We start from the raw sequence: 17,426 nt of genomic DNA, 5'->3' as shown, positions 1-17,426 counted from the left end.
CTAGGTTTTTATTTTACAAAGGCTGTTATATAGCCTGTGCAGCAAGTGTTCCTGTTAAGTATGGCAAGAAGTCTCATGTGTTCAGAAAGAGCAGAGGTTAGGGCTCAGGAGTAGGAACAGCCAACTCCTCTTCTTCACACAGTTAACGGTTTATAAACAATTATTTAGAATTCCAGTGTCCACAACTACCCGCAAATATCCCAACGTCTCTCAGGTCTCCATGCTTAGTCTCAGAAACATTGTTCTTTATATAAGAATTTTAAATGTATGAGGGGCGCCTAGGTGGCTCAGTTGGTTAAGCGTCTGACTTTGGCTCAGATCATGATCTCACGGTACGATTTTAGAGTTTGAGCTCTGCTGTTGGGCTCTGTGCTGGCAGCTCGGAGCCTGGAGACTGCTTCAGATTCTGTGTCTCCCTCTCTCTCTCTCTGCCCCTCCCCCGCTTATGCTCTGTCTCTCTCTCTCTCTCCCTCCCACTCAAAAAAGAAATAAACATTAAAAAAAATTTTTTTTAAGAATTTAAAATACATGAGTGTCGAACCTAAGTAATCTTCACAAACAGATACAATACAATATCTCAAGTTGCTCATTTTTCTCTTCTAAAATCAGAATCAACCAACCAACCAACCATTTCAATATTTACTGAATCCCTACTACATGCCAAGGCACTATGCTAGACACTGGAGGCACACTGGTTCCTGCCACTGTAAAGTTCACAATCTAGTTGGGAAGACAGATCAGTCAAATGCATATGAAATGATAACTATGCTATGAACATACAAGATAGGGGGCATGACATGAAAGTTAGGAAGGACGAGCAGGCCAGTTATCTGTGTGCTGGGAGTGGTTGGGTGGGGCGTTTTGTACAGATCGAAAAGCATACATATAGCCCTCCAGCAGGAGGGAAGAGACTATGTTTGTGGGAAGGAGAAGCAAAGATGGCCAGAGAACAAGGGGAGTATGGTGTGAAATAAGATGGTGGCAGAGCTGGACCCTGCAGAGCCCTTAGAGGCCGTGTTAAGGATTACAGTCTTTATCCTAAAAGCAGTGGGAGGTTTGAACCAGTTTAATGTGGTGTGAGAACAGATATGGAGAGCTGGGAGGGTGGGGCAGTGGCAGAATAGACGGGTGGAATCAGTTAAGAGGCCATTACAGAAGTCCAAGCAAGAGACAACAGTAGCTGGATCACGATGGTGGTGGTGAAGATTGAAGAGAAAAGGTCAGATCTGAGATTTGGGAGGAGGTCAAACAGACAGGGTCTGCTGACAGATTTAATATGGGAAAGGAGAAATTCCTAAGGCTTCCAGGTTGGACACGTGGATAGATGACAGTACCATTTACAGAGAAAGGGAACATGGAAGACGGTTAGCTTTGAGAAGGGAAGATCATGAGTTCAATATATTAGATATGGCGATGAATTATGGAGATTTGCTGCTTCAGTCCCTGAGGGTAAGAAGAAAGGCAGAAAGGAGAAAGAAGTTTTACCTTGATATCAGCTCTGAGCTCAACCAATTGCTCCTCTGACATTCGAACAGCCACATCAGTCATCTTCTTTAGAAGTTCGGCTTTCTTTTGTCGGCTGAGCAAAATTTCCACTGTGGAGGAAAAGAGAGTAGGACTCTTATCTTCTGCTAAATAGGATAAAGGAGAATTGGAAATATGGGCCTTGCAGTACATATTTGAACAGCCAAAGGCTTAGCTGCCCACCCATCCAGAAAATGAAAATACCAAAGGTCCAGTTTCCAGCTTCTTGAGGGACTCTGAAGGCAGTTAAATGGTAAACACTTTTTATGAATCATAAAGACTCATAAATCATTTGTCATTTCTCTTTCTTCTCTTTCCAGTCAAAAAAAATTTTTTTTAATCAAGAAACATATAAATTAAAACAGAAATAGGTACCCAGGGTAAAAAAAATTCACCTAGAATAAATGGGTATAAAATGAAAAGTAAAAGCATCCCCCCTACTTCTGACAGCAAATATCTCTCTCCCTTCTTTCCCCTCTTTACAGATAGGAGTATGTCATATATGTGGTCCTTTCCTTTACCTAAGCTATTTTTACTTGACATACCTTGAAGTTCACTGCCTATTAATACGCTGGCTCTCCTTCACTGTTTAACAGCCACATGGTTTTCTACTACTTAGGTATACTACAATTATTTACTAAGTCCCCTAATGGTGGATACTTAGGTTGTTGACAGCCTTTTAAGAAGTATAATCTTTGGCATGCTCCCAGATGTATAACTCAGATATGGCCACAGAGGATAACAGACAATATGAAAAAAAAAATCTCTCAGAGCAGAGAACCAGGGATTACAGAGGATGTGAGCCAAAGAAATCCTCCAAGGAAGCACAACTAGGTGCTGCCATATGAACGAAGGCGTTTTCTCTGCCACAAGGCCAGGGATTCTGCTACTCCTGCCCAGTACAATTTGATCATTGCTTTTCCAGGTGGGAATTTTTTACTCTAATTATGCTCTTCTTTATATAATATTGGAGGAAGGGGCATTTAACTTTTCCTTTAGTTCATGGGACCCCAGACCACAACAGGCCATATCCAGATCTGTTGAAAGATCTGAAATGACCCCGAAGCCCTGGACTTTCAGCTAAATATACTAACTAGACGAGACTTTGGAGGTGTTGTCATTGAGGAGGAGGGGAGTGTGTTCTCATTTTTTAAAAAAGAGGATATCGGGGCGCCTGGGTGGCGCAGTCGGTTAAGCGTCCGACTTCAGCCAGGTCATGATCTCGCGGTCCGTGAGTTCGAGCCCCGCATCGGGCTCTGGGCTGATGGCTCAGAGCCTGGAGCCTGTTTCCGATTCTGTGTCTCCCTCTCTCTCTGCCCCTCCCCCGTTCATGCTCTGTCTCTCTCTGTCCCAAAAATAAATAAACGTTGAAAAAAAAAAATTAAAAAAAAAAAAAAGAGGATATCGGGTAGCTGAGGGGTGGACAGTAGCAAAAAGATTGTTAGCAACTGCATATCCATTCTCCTCTTTTTCCTATCGGAAGTCCAGAGTTTTGGGTACCAATCTGTTTAGGTAAAAATCTACATTTCCTGGCTTTGCTAGATAAGACAGTCGTGTGATATGGTTTAGTCACTGAGATCTAAGCAGAACTCACAGGGCGAGGTTTACAGGAGTCCTAGCCAGCATGTAACATATTGCCTCTCCTCAACTGGAGCCTTAGCAGGGATCTTTTGACCATAGGTACACTCTAAGGATGGCTGAGTACAAAGACAGAGAAGCCCGGGTCCCTCATGTCATTTTGGAGACGCCCTGCCAGCCCTGATCACTTACCTCTGGATTTTTCATTTCATGAGAGAAAGAAATAAACTCACATTTATTTAGGCCACTCTGTTGCATGCAGTCAAACTCAATTCCTAACTGTTATACATAGAATCCTGTAACCCACTTAGAAATCAGCCAAATTTATGTTAGAAAATAACTAGAATTTTCCAAGAGCTACATCAGGTATTCCAGAGAGTTGAATGCCTTTAGCAAGTTTACTTATTAGCCTGATTGTCACGGATATGCCACCCATGGGCTGCCCTCCCCATGAGCTTAATTAATAAGAACACACTTTCCCAGTAAGTGAGGGATATGCCTACAAAAGTTTCTTGACACTAAGGCCCAAAAGTTACAAATGATCTACTGGTCTGGCTCCCAAGATAAAACCTGTCTGCCATTTTGTGTCAAATCCATTTGCTCTCAGGAATCTGCATTCTAGGATTCTAAGACAAAACTACAGATCCCATCATGGAGGAAATGTGTCACGTCAAGACCTCCACACAAATCAGTGGACCCAATTACACAACTTTGGACAAGCCACATTTTCTCCAGAGGACTCATTTCTTCATTTATTTAAAAAAAAAAGAAAAAGGAAAACCTAATTACCTCATAAGGGTAATATGAAGATCATAGAGAAATGAATGAAAAAACTCTGAACTGTGAAGTACTATGAACGTATAAATTAATAAAACTATTAAACGTGTAAGAAAAAAAAGAAGCACCTTCTTGATAGTATTGATAAATGAATAATTACATTTACTAACACTGAGATCCAGGATTTTAGCATGAGAGAAAGGAGATACAGATATACAACTGACAAAATTAAGTAAAACTGTAGCTCTTAATTTGATAAAATAAGATTTGTCATGAACTGATAATTGGTTGGAGCTGGACGGTAGCAGTTAATTATATTAGCCATTTTGAAATGTTTGGCATTTTCTATAAAAGATATATTTTTAAAAAGCACCTTCTCAAAAGTAAGGACTATGTCTTCTTACTAGCTTTATTTGAAACTTTATGCTCAAAATAGAACACACAGTACACGAATGGACCAAAATGGTCACATTTAGAAATTTCAGGATATACCACTCAATTTAAATGAATCTCACCTCTGAAAAACAGTGGACAGCACCTGTTCAACATTTCAGGTCAAAATAGATCAAATGAGAACTCAGCTCAGTGCCTCCTCTGGCCCCTGAGCATAAACACAAATGGTTTAATTGTGAGTCATCACCTCAACCTATTGCCATTCGTACCAGTCTGAGAGCAGGTTAAAAGAAACAACCCTCCAAATTACAGATCTAGCATTCAAAGCATGAAGGTCAAACCTGCTGCTGAAAAGCCCACATCAATGCCATTGTAGAAGTTGTAACAGATAGTCCCTTCTTTCCATACAGCTGTGTATCTTGTACCTAACCCTCAACAGGAATGACAAAAAACAGGTATCTGGTTCTTTGGTACAAAACCCCACAAATTACCCAAGTTAGACTCTATTCCTCCAGAATCTATTTTAGTAAGCTTTCAAGGAATCCTAGTCATGGTATCCTAAACCCTCATTTCATTGACTTCCTCTATCTAATGATAACAGACACTGAGTGAAGACTGTTCTACAAACTGAGAAAACCAAGAAAGTTCTCAGATAGGTAATGACAGTGATGCATACACTAAATTGTGGGCAAGCTGGTGAAGTTAACTCTGATTATGCCAAACATTTTTTTTCCAAGTAGAAAAAAAAAAACCCAATGGAATTATTCAATCACTGGAAGTAAAACCCAAAATAAGACAAAACCCAGGCACCTGGCAAGGATACTTTATTTTCCTAAGATGATGCTGTGGTGGCAAATACCATGATGCAGTCCCTCAGACATTGAACATTCAAAATATTAACATTCAAAAATATTAAAAACCAGATTCTTGTAAAGTTGTTTCACCTGACAGGATTCATATGCCAGGGCAGTACAGCTTCTCAAGATTCTTCAAATAAATATATAAATTCCTACAGTGACATTTATGTTGAGCTTTTGTTATGAGGGTTGAAAGGCAGATACCTACTAACTGGTAATAGCTTTAACTACAGATCAGTCTTACTTGCTTCAGCTTTCACTTTGTCCATTTCAGCAAGCAATGCCACTTCTCGATCCATTAAACTAGGAAAAGATGACAAAGGGAAAAAAGGTTTGATCAGAAACTCAAACAGAAATAGCACATTGTTAACAGAGGAGACAGACTTATGAGTTGGTTCACTGAAAGTATACTACAAAGTAAACCCTGTGTGGACCACATAAAAATTGTCTTACCCTCAGCAAAGGATATTTTAAGGATTCCAATAAATAGACCTGATTCCCTTTTATTTCTTTTTTTTCTTTAATTCCCTTTTATTTCTGTGTATTACAGTAAACCAGTAGCTAGAAGTCCAAGAATTGAGAACCAGTAGGTGGCAGTAGCGAGCTACAGAACACTTCTAGCTAAACTGTGCTGAAGCAAAAGTTCTGGAAGTTACGTATTTCCACATACAAAGTCACATATTTTTTATTTTATATTTTGGTCTATAAAATCAGACAGCTTTGCTTCTAATACATATCACCAGGCAATATCCGTACTAGGGCATGGTAAATTTATCCACAATTAGGATTTTGTATATTCTCAACACTTTACCACAGCTGCACCAAGTCCACTGGCACTTTAGTCTATTCTGTCAAAATTTTTATTTAAACTCCAGTTAGTTAACATACAGCATAACAGTAGTTTTGGGAGTACAATACAGTGATTCAACAATTCTTTTTTTTTTCTTTTTTGATTCAACAATTCTTATTTTTTTAATGTTTGTTTATTTATTATTTGTTTATTTATTTATTTTTATTTTTCTGAGAGAGCACAAGCAGGCGAGGGGCAGAGAGAGAGAGGGAGACACAGACTGCAAAGCAGGCTCCAGGCTCTGAGCTGACAGCACAGAGCCCAACACAGGGCTCGAAGTACCCAACCTGGAGATCATCACCTGAGCCAAAGTTGGACACTTAACTGACTGAGCCACCCAGGCGCCCCTTGATTCAACAATTCTGTACATCACCCAGTGCTCATCACAAGAGGTGTCCCCCTTAATCCCCATCACCTGGTCAGCCCATCCCTCCCCTCTGGTAACCATCAGTTTGTTCTCTGTAGTTGAGTCCGTTTCTTGGTTTGTCACTCTCTCTCTCTGTTTTTTCCCTTTGCTCATTTGTTTTTGTTTGTGGCACTTTAGTCTTAAAGAGGCAGAGTAGTTAAAAGACATATATACATTGTGCTGGTTTCAGGTAAACATTTAATAATCCAGAAAAAATGAAATCAAAGGTTTCTGATAGGCTTTCTACAGAAAATGAACATCAAATGGGTACTGAGAATTTTCTCCACTGCAAATGTAAATGGCACGTAAAGCTTTCTATGTTCTTGTAAAAGAGCCCACTACCTTCAACATATAGAAAGACAGTAGTTTGTCCTAGTCTGCAACCTCTGGATACAAGTAATTTTCCTTACCATATCAGTTTTACTCAGTGGTGAAATAAAAATCTAAAATTTTGATACTTGCCCAGACATGAAATGTTCCAACTCTCTTTGAATTTTCTATTCATTCTGATTTCCCCTTTTGCAAAGGAATAGGTCTACAGGGTTAATAAAAGTTCTACTCTTGTTTCTGATTGTAAAACTAATCATATATACACACATACATAAACATATACGTATACATATATATGAATGCTGATTCAATTTAGCTCAATATTTAGTGATGTTAGCAGAAAGTAGTTAATACAGGGACTATAGTGTGAGGTATACAAAAAAAGATAAGGCAGGGTCATTTTCTCAAGGAGCAAATTCCTTTATATGAAGTGCCAGAGAACACAGGTTTGATAAGAATTATGTATGATGTGGGGCACCTGGGTGGCTCAGTTGGTTAAGTATCTGACTCTTGGTTTCAGTTCAGGTCATGATTTCACAGTTCTCGGAGTTTGAGCCCCACCCTGGGCTCCATACTAACAGAGCAGAACCTGCTTGGTGTTCTTTCTCTTTCTCTCTCTCTCTCTCTCTCTCTCCCTCTCTCTGCCCCTCCCCTGCGTGCACGTGCACACTCATGCTCTCTAAAAAAAAAAAAAAAACAAAAAACAAAAAACATCATTATGCATGATGTTAATAAACAGACTTGTAATGAAACAAATTTGGATGGCATATTAATCCAGAAGCACCAGACAAGAGAGAAGATCCAACTATTGTAGGGTAGCAATACTCTGCTAAGAAAGCATTCTCCAAACCTTGGCAATACTTTGCTCCGAGAACTCTAGCAGCATTTGGAATACCTAAAAGCAAAACAAAAGCACAACTGAGACAGGAGCTGCCAGGCCTCAATTTTGACCCTACCTCCTCTCTGTTGCTGAATCACCTTAAGATGCAGACGCTGTGTCCACCAGATGACAAATTTGTCTCTGGCAAAGCTTGTAAAATATTTATTAAGACTTCCACACACAAGTAAGCTTTTTGCAGCTTACGATCTTTATTATGAAAAAGTAGAATGTCACATGACATGTTTAGCAAGAAAAAAAATTCTGCGTCATCACAATCAGACTTTTCTGTGGCAGTAGGAGCTACGAAGTACACTGTGTTGGATTTTTTTCCCCCTGTAGGGATGACTGGAATTCATTTAAATAAAGTTTGTTTTTTGATTGACTCACTGGTGATCGTAAGAAATTCAGAGGCAGTGTATGGACAACCATCTGCCCATGCCATTAAAAAAAGTGCATATTTTCGTGCCCAAAAACCCCACTATAAAAAGCAGTAAGTGCTTCTATTTCTTGTTTGTTGTCTTGCCATCTATTGATAACATCTACAAAAGGTCTTATGTCGTCGGCCAAGTATTAAATAGAGCAATCTACTGGTTAACCGAGACTGTTGGGATATTTTCTCAGAGAAAAGCCTGATGAACATTTGCAATTTTCCTGAAGATTTTCACAAGTCTTTAAAACACAAAAATGAATATGGGGCGCCTGGGTGGCTCAGTCGGTTAAGCGTCCGACTTCAGCTCTGGTCTTGATCTCACAGCTAGTAAGTTCGAGCCCGCGTCAGGCTCTGTGCTGACAGCTCAGAGCCTGGAGCCTGCTTCCAGTTCTGGGTCTCCCTGTCTCTCTGCACCTCTCTTTCAAAAATGAATAAATGTTAAAAAAGAAAAAAGTAAAAAGTTTAAAGAAAAGCACAAAAACGAATAAATGCTAAAATATAAATGCCTGATAGTTAGCTTTTGTCATTGTAACGTTAAGTGCCTGACACTAAGCTTTGATTGTCCAGACCTCCATTTCAAAGACATCTCAGATAAACAGACTGCCAGCTGCACAATAAGAAGTCAGGCTACCCCACACAGGAAGTTCCTCTTTTAGAAAGCCCTGAGTGACCCATATAACTTGAGTAACCCTACTTTCCCTTCCCACGCTTTAATTCCTGCTCTTATGTTTTAAATTCACCAATAAAGAATGAACCCACAAAACCTTAGGTAACCCACCATCACCTGCAAATAAAGGCATAACCCCAGTCTGGGCTCTATTTAAGCACCCTGTGCTGTATGGCACTGGACGTGCCATGTCCCCTCTAGGACATGTAAGTAAAAAAGCTTGTTTTTTTTCCAAGATTCCTGATGGCAGTTGTTGAGGTGTCTTACAATCCTAAGAACCACCAGGGCTGATCCAGCCACAACACTAGCTCAAATATGGCCTCATTACAAGTAATATGCGGCCCAGGTGAATGCCCCCTGGGCGTTTGTAGCTGAGAGCATCGCCATAGATAGGCCAAGACTGACCAAAGCAATATAATAATAACTTGCCTCCTAAAAGTACATCACATAATGTACTGCAACTGTGTAGAATGACCATATCTTTAGGTCATCAATGCTAAAGCATTTTAGAGGTGGCATGTCATAATGCCTGCAGCTTTCAAATGGTTCCACCAAAACACATCACACACGCACACTCTGTACCATCCTTCCGTGTCTTTTGTCTCTTTGAAAGTTTTCACAATAAAAAGTTGAAATAAGTGCATCACAAATAGAAAAGGTGGGAAGAGTTCAAAAGTGGACAGTAGGGTAAGCATAAAGATAAATAGCAGAGGCTTTTTCTTTTTACGATTAAAAACAAGAGTTTATCGTAATATTGCTTTCTAACAATGCGGAAACTTAATCTCAAGTTTTTCACCTGTTCCTCAGCTAAATGATGGTCTTCATATAGATCTGTGGCCAAGAGATTCAAAAGTACCTGTGGTTTGAGGTAACAGTTTTTAGAGGCCATAACTGCAAGCAATGAGTCCTCTCAGAGAGTGATGAAAAGCTCATTCAGACGGTCAGACTTTCTGTTACCTTGCTCGTGCCAATACACAAGGACACTGAGCTTGCAGTTGTTGTCTCAAGGTTTTCCTGAATGGAAATACACCATAATCAGCATCTGATACACTGGATTCTGAAACTGCTAATGAAATTCGGCTAAATATTGCGGGGACTTAGACACTAGGTCTTATTAAGCCTGCGCCTTATAACAGTGTAGAGAATTTCCACATCACTTCTTCAGTCATGAAAGATGGTTTTAGATGACTTGTCACTGCCACTAAGGGAAAAGACTGGTAAATGTCTGAATGTTCTGTATTGCCTTCCTTCCTTACTAGGACTTTTTACTATCTTCACATTTGTTTAATTTATTCTAAAGCTTCTCTGTAATTTATTTAGTTGCTCAGAATAGTTTTGCCTGTAGTACTATTCATATCTCTAAGATATCTTACATGTCCATCATTTGAAGCAAGCCCTTTAATTAACGCATTTAACATGTAGATTATTGATTCTAGCTATTGCCTCAGTATTCCTTGGTACCAAAAAAAATGTTAACTATCGTTTGTTTATGGTTGCTGCATTAGAAGACAATGTTATGGGGTGCGTAGGTGGCTCAAGTCGGTTAAGCATCCGATTCTTGATTTCATCAGCTCTGGTCATGATCTCACGGTTTTTGAGTTCAAGCCCCACATCGGGCTCTGAGCTGGGAGCCTGCTTGGAATTCTCTCTCTCCCTTTCTCTCTGCCCCTTCCCTGCTCGTGAGCTCTCTCTCTCAAAATAAACAAATAAACATTAAAAAAAATTTTTTTTAAAGAAAATAATGTTATAATGGAAACACATCTCTGGCAATTCCACAGCCAACTATTTCAAGGGATAATACTCTAAACCACTCACTAATGTTACAAAATATTTGTACCTGATTATATTTGCTGAAAACCTAAAACTTATTCATTCTAACACCTCTAGCCAATCAAAGAAGAAATCCAAGCAAAGCCAAAGCAAACACCTTTACTTCTCTGAAGACATTTCCCTCTTCTCATAAAAACAATCAAAAGAGGGGTGCCTGGGTGGCTCAGTCGGTTGGGCGGCCGACTTCGGCTCAGGTCATGATTTCGTGGTCCGTGAGTTCGAGCCCTGCATTGGGCTCTGTGCTGACAGCTCAGAGCCTGGAGCCTGCTTCAGATTCTGTGTCTCCCTCTCTCTCTGCCCCTCCCCTGCTCATATTCTGTCTCTCTCTGTCTCAAAAATAAATAAACTTTAAAAAAAAAAAAAAACAATCAAAAGAGGGAACAGTCAGTAGTTTTTATTAGCAGAAAATTAATGATGCTTCATATGTTTTGTAGAACTCCATACTCCCGGCACTTGGCCTTATTGGAGTATGGTACATGTGCATAGGCTCAAAACAAAAACAAAAAACACCAGTAAGTCAGGTCATCACACAGAGTTGAACAACAGTGGTAAAATTAACTGAAAGAACTAGCTTATTAAATCATATTTGGATCTTATCAAATCAGGAGTCCTCACAAAGCATGTAGACATGCGATTTCATATTTTAAGAGTCTGAAGTAGCTTTTAAGAAATTAGGATGTGAATATAAGCTGTTCCTTTGGGACTGTTCTTTTCCAGTGGTCAAAAGCATCTCAGTTCTGAAGTAATATTACAGACCATATGACCAAATATGTCATATTTTACAATACGTTTAGGAAAAAAAGAACCAGTAGCAATCTAGATTACCAAGGAGTTTATTGTTCAAGTTTCTAGTTGGTAAGGAAAAATTGTTAGTGTTAAGCCATCTAGAGAGTAGCTGGCTACATCCTCACTTAAAACTGTGTTTTTTTTTATCCTCTCTCTCAAATTATGACAGCAATGTCTAAAGGGCGACATATATAGGCTAGAAAGGCAAAGACTAAAAAGTAAAGGCAAACAGAGATACCTGATAAGACAATGAAAAAGAAAGCAGGGTATAGTGGAAAAGTGTCACTTAATGCCAAGTATGTTTGGGCAAATTAGTTTTTACTGTGCCCATCTTTTCTTATCTATAAATTGGGTATAATAGTTATACAGATTAGAAACATGTGCATAAAAGCTTCTGACATGCAATAATGGCTCAATAAATAGCAGCAGAAATTATTATTCAAATATCTGTGTTCATCTTGACTTCTCAGTTCCAGCAGAATATCCATTTAGTAAAATATGTTCATATTAACTTTGGTAAATCATTATATATACCAGATCCATTGTCTAGAAATTCTTAAATGAACACATACACATATTAGCACAGTGTAAGCAGTTACAGAGAGGTGAATCAAAGAAAACTTTAAACGAAAAGAATATACCACAAAAGTACACTCACTATGATTACAACTATTAAGATTATATGTGCATACAGATGGGGGACACAAGAGGACACAGAAAGTTAAGTTGGTAGAGTTACATGACTTTTACTTCTACTTTAAAGAACTGCTGTTATGCTCTCATTTTACCTTGGTCTCTGACTTCCTCCCATATTACTTTCAACTACTGCCCCCTTAGCTATAGCTATACCAGGCGGAGCCCCTACATATCCCTTCTATGCCTTTGCTTAGATCAGATCTCCTAATGGCAGTATTCTAGCGCCATCTTTTCTGCCAATGTAAATTCCTGTCCTTCAAACCTTAATAATGATTCATTTATTTTAAGAAATCTTTTCTAATTGACCCCACTCCCTAGTTACCTTTCCCTTAATCTTCATACTTTCTCCACAACTAGGATCTGACATGAAGGATAGGTGAATCACAAATCATTCTAAGGTGTGATTTAAGGCTTCTGAATTACAAAGCAATATTTGGATGGAATATTCCTTCTTAAAGTTTTATTTTAAAAGAATCCTTATAAAGGCTTTCATAGGCTCACTCAAAATTTTGGTCCTGCTCAATCTAACTCTGTTCCATAATGACAAAATTTCTTAGTCCCTAAATTTCCTTTGTTATATAGCCTTTAAGCTGAGAAGGAAATAATATATGTGACAAGTACCAAGTCTCCAGCATTCTTCCTAAGCTTTAGTGAGAAGTGAGCCATCAGTGAGAGATGGGATGAAAATCATAGGACAGGGAGTCAGAATACAGAGATTCAAATATTGAGTCTGCAATTTAATGATGTTATGTTAGGCAAATCGCTTAAGACTCAAATCCCTTTTAAACGGTAAAGTTGAATTTAAAATTCCTACTTAGCAGGATAGAAATCCAGATAAATAAGTCAGATAATATGACTGAATGTTTGGTAAACTGTTTGATAATTATCATGTTACTAGATATTTTCACAGATGGTTAAAGAGTTAAAATTTTAGGAGCGCCTGGTTGGTTCAGTCGGTCAAGTGTCTGATTCTTGGTTTTGGCTCAAGTCATGATCTCAGTCATGAGGTCAAGCCCTGTATCAGGCTCCTTGTTGGGCATGGAGCCTGCTAAAGATTCTCTCTTTCCCTCTCCCCCGCTTGTATGCATACACACTCTCTCTCTCTCTCAAAAAAAAAAAAAAAAAAAAAAAAGAGTGAAAAATTTAAATTAAAGGATATCAAAAACCAAGAAGGCCAACTACTAGTAGAAATAAGGTATCAATGTACTAAATATGCAACAACTGAAGAATTTAAAGGTATAGAGTGCTATGGAGATTTTTGATAACACATTATTACATTAGCCCATTCCTTTATTTCTAAAATAGACATTTTTGAAAGTGCTTTGGTTCTTAAAATGATATGTAAGTTTTCACCATATAAATTTAAAGTTTATATGGACTTTAAGGATCTAAAAGCCTTAGGTTAGACTACCTGTAGGTTAACATCTTCTCTAAAAGAGAAGCTCAACTAAAAGGAAGTAACTTTTTTTGCTGTTTAATTTATTTTTTTAATTTACATCCAAGTTAGTTGGTATATAATGCAACAATGATGTCAGGAGCAGATTCCTTAATGCCCCTTACCCATCTAGCCCATCCCCTCCTCCCACAACCCCTCCAGAAACCCTCTGTTCTCCATATTTAAGAGTCTCTTCCTGTTTTCATATTATTTTTGCTTCCCTTCCCTTATGTTCATCTGTTTCCTATCTTAAACTCCTCGTATGAGTGAAGTCATATGACATTTGTCTTTCTCTGACCAATTTCACTTAGCATCATACCCTCCAGTTCCATCCATGTAGTTGCAAACGGCAAGATTTCATTCTTTTTGATTGCTGAGTAATCAAAAAGAAGGTATATATGTATATACTACATCTTCTTTATCCATTCATCCATCAATGGACATTTGGGCTCTTTTAATACTTTGGCTAATGTTGATAGTGCTGCTATAAACACTGGGGTGCATGTGTCCCTCTGAAATAGTATACCTGTATCCTTTGGATAAATACCTAGTAGTGCAATTGCTGAGTCATAGGGTAGTTCTATTTTTAATTTTTCGAGGAACCTCCATACTGTTTTCCAGAGTGGCTGCACCAGTTTGCATTCCCACCGGCTGTGCAAAAGAGATCCTCTTTCTCTGCATCCTCACCAACATCTGTTGTTGCCTGAGTTGTTAATGTTAGCCATTCTGACAGGTGTGAGGTGGTATCTCATCGTGGTTTTGATTTGTATTTCCCTGATGATGAGTTATGTTGAGCATTTGTTCGTGTGTTGGTTGGCCATCTGGATGTCTTCTTTGGAGAAGTGTCTATTCATGTCTTTTGCCCATTTCTTCACTGGATTGTTTTTTGGGTGTTGAGTTTGATAAGTTCTTTATAGATTTTGGATACTAACCCTTCATCTGATATATCGTTTGCAAATATCTACTCCCATTCCATCGGTTGCCTTTCTAATTTTGTTGATTGTTTCCTTCACTGTGCAGAAGCTTTTTATTTTGAAGAGGTCCCAATAGTTCATTTTTGCTTTTGTTTCCCTTGCCTCCAGAGACGTATTGAGTAAAAAGTTGCCTGCGCCAAGTTCAAAGAGGTTTTTTTGCCTGCTTTCTCCTTGAGGATTTTGATGGCTTCCTGTCTTACATTTAGGTCTTTCATCCATTTTGAGTTTATTTTTGTGTATGTGTAAGAAAGTGGTCCAGTTCATTTTTGTGCATGTCGCTATCCAGTCTTCTCAGCACCACTTGAAGAGACTGTCTTCCACCGGATATTCTTTCCTGCTTTGTCAAAGATAAGTTGACCATATGTTTGTGGGTCCATTTCTGGTTCTCTATTCTGTTCCATTGATCTCAGTGTCTGCTTTTATGCCAAGAAGTAACTTTTCTAAGGTGAATGAGGAATCAGCTATCAAAAATTTCAGTCATAAGCAAAGACTTACATTGACTTTATATGTTTAGAATTTCAATTTTCTTATCCATTTTATCCTTAAAAAATTATTTTAAAATGTTTGTTTTTGAGAGAGAGAGAGAGAGACAGCGTGAGCAGGGGAGGAGGAGAGAGAGAGAGAGAGGGAGACAGAATCCGAAGCAGGTTCCAGGCTCTGAGCTGTCAGCACAGAACCTGATGCGGGGCTCAAACCCACAAGCCATGAGATCATGACCTGAGCCAGAGTCAAATGCTTAACCAACTGAGCCACCCAGACACCCCTCCATTTTCTCCTTTAACAAAGAGTTGAGTGTGTTTAAGAGATGCCTCTCCATTTTCTCCTTTAACAAGGAGTTGAGTTGCTTTACAAAGGCAAGTTGAGTGTATTTCCTGTTGGCATTTTCACCAACATATTATATGACAACTGTCCAAAATGATTTATCTATTTTAGCTTCATGTTCCATTCCATATCCTGCTCCTTAATAACTTTAAACTTAAGTCAACTAATAGCTCCAACAATGTAAGTCAGACAAATTTTATGAATGGACAAGAAAAGTAAACTTGGGTCTAGAGATGATTATTACTGGATCACCAACAAACAGATTTTGAGTTTTACATGCTGGAAAAGCCTCTAATTTTACCTTCCCACAGGTATGTGTCTGCTTTAATTTGTCCCCAAAATGAAAGCAGTTATCTGTATAATTCCCCTAGTGCCCCATCAATGTAATCTTACTGTTGCAAATTTGTTAAACCCTTTTCTTTTCTTTTATACTATAACCAACACAAAAAATGGCTTCCTGAGTGACATTAACTCTAAGCTCTGGTTCAGTGCCAAATGGAGTTAGCTTACCTGCCAATTATGTCTTGAAGTAGCAACTACAAGGGGCATTGAAATAAGGTAGTATAAAAACCCAATCAGCCAGAGAGAAGGGCACCAGCAGGAAAGGGCAGGTAAATCTCTTTCCTCAAGTTAAATTGACCCGGTTGTCACGTCTGCTAATCAATCCTAAATACACAGTTCCCAGGCAGGAAACCATTTCATTTGTCATTTATCGAAGGAGGCTCTCCTTGGCTGGGTTCCAAGTCAACAGGAACTCACAAATCTCTCTCCCGGAACTGCATTTCCTGGTTTAGGCTGGTTCTGAATACAATCAGATCCTGTGGCTAAGTAATCAGTAAGCTAAACAGTCATGGAAACCAGAGGCTTATCAAAGCAAAGTTGGGATGATCTACTCTTAGCTCTTTATTCTTTTCCAAATGAGTCAATAATATCTGATATGATAGTAATCCAGGGCGAAGGGCATGGTACTTTCTCCCAAAAGGTTCATAAAGAGTAGAAACCAGTTACTTAGAAATATTCGTAGAAGTTAGAGCTTAATTTAAGGTGAATTTGGGAAAACTGCTTGGAGTTAGAGAAGTATAAAGATATAGAAGAACATATTAGGATAGAAAAGTGGCATCAACAAGTATATAGAAGAGGAAATGTGAATGTTAAGTCTTCTGGCTGAAGCAAACATGTATGTAAGAAAGACAGAAGATATGACATTAAATTTCTAGCTATAAAACCTGAAAGGGAAAACTCAGGATTCAGGACAAAGAGCCTGCTTAGGATTCTCTCTCTTCCTCACTCTCTCTGTCTGCCCCCAACCCCATGCATGTGCCTGCCCTCTCTTTCTCAAAATAAATAAATAAACTTAAAACTATATACACAAACATATATGTACTTTTGGTTATGATGATTTAGTGGACCATTCTACACTTTGCAAATGATAAAAGTATGTGTCAGCAACTTTTTGGAGGCTTTATTCTACATCTTCATTAATTCATGCCCTCTTCAATTCCACAGGATGGAGGCTGCCTACACTCCCTTGTCTCTTGTTTCTTGTGGCATGAAGTAACCATACTAAGCTGATGAACAGAGACGTGGTTGAATACGACCACAAACAGGCAAGAAAATGGATGGTTGGGAGGAAGAGTGGGGTAGGTTTCCTCTATTCATGAACGCTTCCTCTCATATTTCAGATCTAGGCAAGTCTTACAGAGAAGGAAAGTAGACAGTCTTACACCTCCAAACATCAACCTAGCTGCTGGTCTTTCCATCACTTTACTGAATTTGGTCCTCAGGGCTTTTCCATTGCAAACAAGTCCCTTATAAAATGCAAATACCTCCCCAGAAAGGAGTTATGGCTTCAGTATTAGTTACCACCTCAATATATAATGATTAAAACTAGCTTCAGTAATTTTAAAAAACATTAGAATATATTTCTCCCCACAAAAGATTCTATAGTCAAATACGCTTGAGAAACAGCATAGTATAGCTCCCTCTTGTAGATTCACAGTGCACATTAGCATTGAAAAAGCACTTAAGTCCAGTGGTAAAATTTTTAAAAAAGTATTTTCAAACCTCTTTAACTACCAAACCCTATTTCCCCTACAGAACACATATTAATATATTTTAAGATATGAGTATTTTTTATTGTTTTATTTTTATTTTTAAAGTTTATTTTGAGAGAGAAAGAGAGAGAGAGAGA

At 38.6% G+C, this 17,426-nt stretch overlaps 1 protein-coding gene across 2 annotated transcripts in view; it reads right to left on the bottom strand.

Annotated features, from left to right (window-relative positions):
- The window catches only part of SPATS2 (spermatogenesis associated serine rich 2), a 78,193-nt gene that overhangs the window by 5,363 nt on the left and 55,404 nt on the right, over positions 1-17,426 (bottom strand). For both annotated transcript variants that reach the window (XM_045465637.1, XM_045465638.1), the window contains exons 8-9: positions 5,374-5,432; positions 1,486-1,595 (exon numbers count right to left, since the gene is read on the bottom strand). In XM_045465637.1, coding sequence (XP_045321593.1) covers positions 1,486-1,595; positions 5,374-5,432 — 169 coding nt within the window. The remainder of the gene's footprint in view (positions 1-1,485; positions 1,596-5,373; positions 5,433-17,426) is intronic.

This window comes from Leopardus geoffroyi, chromosome B4 (genome assembly GCF_018350155.1).
Source record: "Leopardus geoffroyi isolate Oge1 chromosome B4, O.geoffroyi_Oge1_pat1.0, whole genome shotgun sequence".
In the NCBI taxonomy this organism is placed as follows: Eukaryota; Metazoa; Chordata; class Mammalia; order Carnivora; family Felidae; genus Leopardus; species Leopardus geoffroyi.
This window is presented reverse-complemented; position numbering and strand designations above follow the sequence as displayed.